Consider the following 6,881-nt stretch of genomic DNA (forward strand, 5'->3'; position numbering starts at 1 on the left):
ACTTTGCGTTCCATTCTCCAGCACAGTGGCAGACAGTGACAGAGTACTGAGTACCACCTTGCAGGTCAGAGAGAGTGATGCTGGGTGAGATGTGGTAGTGATGTGTGGCTGTCCCTGGACACTGAGTAGGAGATCTCGTAATGATGGTGGTTTGGTCCATTTCTGGTATCTGGCTCCAGCTAACAGCAGCTATGTGGTGTCCACTGAGTCAACAGTCAGCTTGGTCTGAGCAGGAAGTACTAGGGGAAAATACATTATTGTAATGGTACAGTTAACTCTAGAAATAAACTACAGTAGGAAAAGTAGAATAAGTCCAGGGATAAACAATGTATGAACCATGCAGCCATCAGTGAGCAGGACTAGGAGAAGATAAAGAAGTCAACAGCAGTCGACCAGACACACCTGGGGCTCGTAGATAAGTGTGTTCAAATCAAATTGTATTTGATTGCACCGAATACAAGGTGAGACTTAAAGTGAAATGCTTACTTACTTGACGCCCTTAACCAACAGTGCAGTTTAAAAATATATATACGGGATAAGAATAAGAGAAAAAAGTAACAAGTATTAAGAAGTAGCAGTAAAAAAAAAATATATATCATATATATATATATATATTATACAGGGTGGTGCGTACAGAGTCAATGTAGTTGAGGCAGGTATGTACATGTATGTAGAGTTAATTAAAGTGACTATGCATAGATGACAACAGAGCGTGCAGTGTGGGAGGGGGTGCAAATAGTCTGGGTACCATTTGACTAGATGTTCAGAGTCTTATGGCTTGGGGCTAAAAGCTGTTTAGATGCCTCTTGGACATAGACCTGGCGCTCCCGTACGCTTGCCGTGCGTAGCAGAGAGAACAGTCTATATGAACTAGGGTGGTGATTCCTTGACATATGGCTTTTGCCCGACTATATTGGTCTGGTGAAGGATACATGAAACTAAGTAACTCATAAAATTACTTTTTCTATATGTTGGCAAACCGTTATAAAAGGCTCTCGAACCGGAATTATCATGAAAAAACAACCTCTAAGAACAGTCCTTAGTAGTCGAAAAAGATTAAAGGCCAGCTTGCATTCCTTTAGATATGGGAAAAATAAGCTTAAAACAGAAGTCACACAACAAAATTTGGATTTGTAAAGTAACAGAAAATGAGGGGTTTCAGCTATATTCATTTAGCACTGCTGCTAAATTGTTGCAACCACACCAATTTCTTAAATATAAAAATAAAAGAACGCTGTGATTATAAATCCTTTCCACAATAAATAGTGGTTTACACTGTGCTTACTGATAAAGTTAAAGCAAGCAGAGGCAGATCAACTCCTTGACATAATGACTCACACTAATGGAAGCAAGAATTAGATATTTATAAAAACTTGTATTAATTTTCAGCACAAACTGCATGATGAGATCTGGGAATCACCATCATAATTTCTCATCAGGGAAGATACTGTACCTTCACATCCCATATGAACATCCATTATGAAGTTCATCGTTATTTTGTATAACTAGTTCAAGTTTAAACAACATTTACACCAGACACTCATAATTAAGTCGGTACTTCCTTACCTGTGGTGAGGGTTGTGACACCAGTTGACTTTGCTTTCCATCTTCCAGCACAGTGCAGACAATGACAGAGTATTCAGTAGCAGGTTTCAGTCAGAGAGAGTGAATCGTTGAAGATGTGGTAGTGATGTGTGGTTCTGTCCTGGACAGTGGTAGGAGATCTGGTAATGATGTTGGGTTTGTTCCAATCCTGGTGGCTGGTTCCAGCTAACAGCAGCTGATGTGGGTCCACTGAGTCAACAGTCAGCTTGGTTGGGAGAACGAAGTACTAGGGAAAATACATTATTCAGTCTATAGTTTAACTCTAGAATAAACTACAGGAGGAAAAGTAGAATATAAGTCGAAAAGTATTAAAGCCAGCTGCAATTCCTTTAGTTGGAAAAATAGGCTTAAAACAGATGTGGATTTATAATATAACATAAATGTCTGTTCTGTTTACTGGTAAAGAGATGAGCTGTAACAAGGTGAGTAGATCTCTTACTAGTGCAGATGGTTGTAAAGACAGGTCACTCTGTTCCCCATTCTTCAGCACAGTAGAGATGCTGACAGTGTACTCAGTACCAGGTTGCAGGTTTGAGAATGTTTGTGCAGTCTTTAGTATTCCTGCATGGAGGTCTGTTCCTGGCTGTAGTAGGATATGAGAAGCGCTGTGGACTTTCTCCATTTCCTTCAGCCTTGGTCCGATGGAGAGTGAAGGAGGTCTCTTTCAAATGTTCTACCTTTAAGTCTCTGGGTGGAACCACGCTGAACAAAAATATTTTTATGTTAAGAAGATCCATAACAAAATCTCTTAAAACATGGACTAAAACCAAACTCTACCTGTGGATAACGATGCTGAGACCCATCTGCTTGTCTGCCATCTTCTCCCTCTGTGGCACACTGAACTGATACTTTTCACCAGGTTGGAGACTGCTTATTTTAAGATGATACCCGCCTTTCACTTTTGATGAGTCCCTTTTCCCCCAGGTCACACCCCAGGTCACTCTGAACTGGTGTGGCCCCTTCAGCCCCTCAGGAGAACCCAGCTCAGAACACAGAGTCTGATGTCACTGACAGGACCCGGATCTTCCCAGGAGGGGCAGCACTGGTGAAACATGACAGGAGAGAAAAAAACAGACTTCATTGGAACCACAAATGCATACTACTTATCAGAATTTAAGAAGTAACAAATCATATCTTAAACAATAATGTAAAAAAAATGGTATATACATAATTGTCACAAGTTTTCACTAATAATCTCAAAGAACAACTTTGGGCCAATTAATTATTGATTGTACATGCACTTACTGTCGACTGACACTGGCCTTTGGTGTTGCTCTCCATCAAAAGTCTTGAGCAGTGGAAACAGAGTAAGAAATCTTTTCACTGAAAAAACTAAATGTTATGTTGCAAAACAAGCAATGACAAAAGCTTGTAGCTTGAGCTTGCATAAACAGTACTAGCAAATCTTCTGTAATAAGTACCATACATTGCCAACAGTATGTGGACGCCTGCTATCAACATCTCATTCCAAAATCATGGGCATTAATATGAAGTTTCCACTAATTTGGAACATCGCTGAGGGACTCGCTTCCATTCAGCCACCAAGGCATTAGTGAGGTAGGGCACTGATGTTTGGGTTGAGTCCTGGCTCGCAGTCCGTGTTCCAATTCATCCCAAAGGTGTTCGATGGAGGTTGGGTCAAGGTCTGTGCAGGCCAGTCATGTTCTTCCACACAGATCTCGACAAACCATTATGTATGACCTCGCTGCTGTGACAGGGGCATTTCATGTTGAAACAGGAAAGAGCCTTCCCCAAACTGTTGCCACAAAGTTGGAGCGACAGAATTGTCTAGAATGGATCAAAAGGGGCCTACCCGACCATGAAAAACATCCCCAGAACAAATATTCCTCCTCCACCAAACTTTACAGTTGGCACTATGCAGTCGGGCAGTAGCGTTCTCCTGGCATCAGCCAAACCCAGATTCACCCAGATGCATCTGTTGGACTGCAAAGATGGAAAGTGTGATTTATCATTCCAGAGAACCGTTTCCCACATACTCCAGAGTCCAATGACGGGAGTTTTACACCACTCCAGCCAACGCTTGGCATTGCACATAGTGTCTTAGGCTTGTTTGTGGCTGATCGCCATGGAAACTAATTTCATGAAGCTCCCGCGAACATTTAGTGTGCTGACGATTGCTTCCAGAGGCAGTTGGAACTCGGTATTGAGTGTTGCAACTGAGGACACGCGCCTGCAGCAACTGTGGTAATGTTCTGTGCGCTTGTGCGGCCTATCACTTAACGGTTGAGCCGTTGTTGCTCCAAATGTTTATACTTCACAATAACAGCACTTACAGTTGACCGGCAGCTCTAGCAGGGCAGAAATTTGACGAACTGACTTGTTTGAAAGGTGACATCCTATGATGTACACGTTAAAGTCACTGAGCTCTTCAGTAAGGCTCATTATACTGGCAATGTTTGTCTATGGCGATTGCATGCCTGTGTGCTAGATTTATACACCTGTCAGCAATGGGTGTGCTGAAATACAGCCGAATACACAAATTGAAGGGTGTCCACATACTTTTGGCATTATAGTGTATATTCAGGTATAATGACGGGTAAATCAATACCTGTTTCCAGCTTGTTTATCTCTTCAATGATTGTGTCATGACCTTTGTGCTTGTCACCGAAACACTCCAAGCAGATCAGCTCTTGGTCTGTCCTGCAAGAACACCTCCAGAGCTCTGTGGTGCTCCTGACAGGTCTCTCCTCCAGGTCTCAGTCACCTCTACCAGTGTGTGTCTCTGCAGGCTGCTATTGTATAGGCTTCCTAACGTGGTCTCACAGTAGGACACACTGCAGGTCAACAGAACTTCACAGCTTGGACCTCAGAGCAGATATCACAGGGTACCTCTCCTGGCCTGGTGGGGATCGGAAATAACATTTATCAAATACATTGATCACAAGAACCTGCCCATTCAGTTAACACATAATGGCCTGATAATATAACACATGGTAACCTTCTATAACTCTATGCTATCATGAGATAATATAACACATGTAACCTACTCATCATAACTTCTGTGCATTTTTGTCTCACCTTCAGTCACAAAATAATTACGATTTTTTCTATTACGACATAGGCTCAAGAGTATGGAAAATATTACCCTTTGAAATGAAAAGGTGAGTCATGGATTGGTCACTTTTCATGATAAATAACCAAATGAAAACAGACTCTGCCATCTCTGGTGGGCCCTGCAAGTAGTACAAGACAGTCATGCAACAGTAAATAAACAATGAATAATGAGTCAGAACTTATCATTTTAGTTAAACTCATTTCTACAGACGTAAAATTATTTTGATCCTTTATCCATTATCAAATATATTGATGAAACAGATTTTTTCTCTGATGTTACTCTGCACTGCAACATTAGATGAAAAAGTAAACCATGTAATAACTGAAGAATAGATTTATACGTTGTTTTACTAAATATAAACAGTGGGTCTAATCCTGAATGCTGATTGTTACAACCAATTCCAGTCGGTGTCTATTCTACAAGTTAAAAAAACGGCTAAATCTATGTGATGTTAAAATGCCTATTTACTCTGTTCCATCTGACTGCACAATCCACTGTCTCATCAGAGCATTCTTTTAGACTAACATTTAGTTTTCTACATCGGACAGTTTGTAAACCTTGTTGTCTGTCTCCGACAATCGCAACATTGTTTCAAATATTGAAATTCATATCCTGCTGTCCCATAGTAAGAACAGTGAGGGTCAGATAGACAGTGTCAGAGGAATTTATAATTCCTTATGTGCTCATTGTGGTAGTGATGTGTGGTTCTGTCCCTGGACAGTGGTAAGAGATCTGGTAATGATGTTGGGTTTGTTCCAATCCTGGTGGCTGGTTCCAGCTAACAGCAGCTGATGTGGTGTCCACTGAGTCAACAGTCAGCTGGTCTGGAGCAGGAGGTACTATGGGAAAATACATTATTATCAGTGTTACAGTTTAACTCCAGAAATATACTACAGGAGGAAAAGTAGAATAAGTCCAGGGATAAACATGTCTGTAACTTCTTTTGATGTGTGAAGAAATAAGTTAAAACAGAAGTCACAACAGAAGTTTATTTGTAATGTAACAGCATGTCTGTTCTGGTTACTGGTAAAGAGATGAGCTGTAACAAGGTGAGGTAGATCTCTTACTAGTGCAGATGGTTGTAGAGACAGGTTCACTCTCTTCCCCATTGTTCAGCACAGTAGAGACACTGATGGTGTACTGGGTCCCAGGTTGCAGGTTTGAGAATGTTATGTGGCAGTCTTTAGTATTCTCTGCATGGAGGTCTGTTCCTGGTCTACAGTAGGTTATGAGGAAGCGCTGTGGGACTTTCTCCATTCCTTCAGCCTTGGTCCAATGGAGAGTGAAGGATGTATCTTTCAAATGGTCTACCTTTACGTCTCTGGGTGGAACCACTGGAACATAAATCATGATGTTTTAAGAAGAGCTTCATCTTGACAGAGGAGTCCATAACAATATCTCTCTTACAAAACAACAAAGTATGTCAGTAAAACATGACTAAAACCAAACTCTTTACCAGTATATACAGATGCAGAGACCCATCTGCTTTGTCTGCCATCTTCTCCCTCTGTGGACACACTGAACTGGTACTTTTCACCAGGTTTGAGACTGCTTATTTTAAGATGATACCCGCCTTTCACTCTTGATGAGCTTGTTTCCCCGTCACATTCCCAGGTGACCCTGAACTTGTGGGATCCTTTAACCCCCTGAGGAGAACTCCAGCTCAGAGACACAGAATATAATGTCAGCAACAGGACCTGAAAGTCACCAGGAGGGGGCAGCACTGGTGAAGGAATAATGAGAGAGAGAAACAGACTTTATTGAAAATAAAATTACAAACACAAAGTGTATTATTCATCCCAGCAGTTAAGGGACAACAATTGATATCTTACTAAATGTAACCTCTTAAATGTAGATTTCAATTAAATAATATAGTTTGTGTCAGTTTATTCTGTGTTTCCATACCTACCATCATCTGAGGACAGCATTGTGTGTTGGTCTCCATCAAAACTCTTAGGCTGCGAAAACCAAAGAAAGAGTCAATCCTTTCTGTGAAACATGTTATTTTGCTCTTGAACACTTATTTATCCAGCAAATACTGTACATCAGGCAATGAAGAGAATCAAAACAAACCAGGAACTACCTGTCTTCCAGCTTTCTTTATCTCATGGGAGATCATATCATGTCCTTTGTGGTTTGTCTCAGCACACTGACTGCAGATCAGCATCTGGTCTGTCCTGCAGAACACCTCCAGAGAACT

The 6,881-nt window shown here is 41.2% G+C and overlaps 1 protein-coding gene across 1 annotated transcript; it reads right to left on the minus strand.

Moving 5' to 3' along the window:
* Positions 1-5,356: 5,356 nt before the first annotated feature.
* LOC139023086 (receptor-type tyrosine-protein phosphatase H-like) lies at positions 5,357-6,875 on the minus strand. Its single transcript, XM_070435377.1, has 5 exons — positions 6,765-6,875; positions 6,591-6,639; positions 6,138-6,404; positions 5,749-6,015; positions 5,357-5,520 (listed from the first exon to the last, which is right to left on the minus strand). The coding sequence occupies exons 1-5, from the start codon at positions 6,846-6,848 to the stop codon at positions 5,357-5,359; spliced, it is 831 nt and encodes a 276-aa protein (XP_070291478.1). The 5' UTR covers positions 6,849-6,875.
* Positions 6,876-6,881: the final 6 nt, after the last annotated feature.

Source organism: Salvelinus sp. IW2-2015, linkage group LG26 (assembly GCF_002910315.2).
Source record: "Salvelinus sp. IW2-2015 linkage group LG26, ASM291031v2, whole genome shotgun sequence".
NCBI classification, from domain to species: Eukaryota; Metazoa; Chordata; class Actinopteri; order Salmoniformes; family Salmonidae; genus Salvelinus; species Salvelinus sp. IW2-2015.

What these genes read in the sequence shown, in the direction of transcription:
- LOC139023086 (XM_070435377.1), bottom strand. Translation starts at nt 6,848, where the DNA reads ATGCTGATCTGCAGTCAGTGTGCTGAGACAAACCACAAAGGACATGAT. An exon ending in AATGCTGTCCTCAGATGATG is followed by an intron (nt 6,405 to 6,590) that starts GTAGGTATGGAA and finishes TTCCTTCACCAG; the next exon opens with TGCTGCCCCCTCCTGGTGAC. An exon ending in CTCTGCATCTGTATATACTG is followed by an intron (nt 6,016 to 6,137) that starts GTAAAGAGTTTG and finishes TTTATGTTCCAG; the next exon opens with TGGTTCCACCCAGAGACGTA.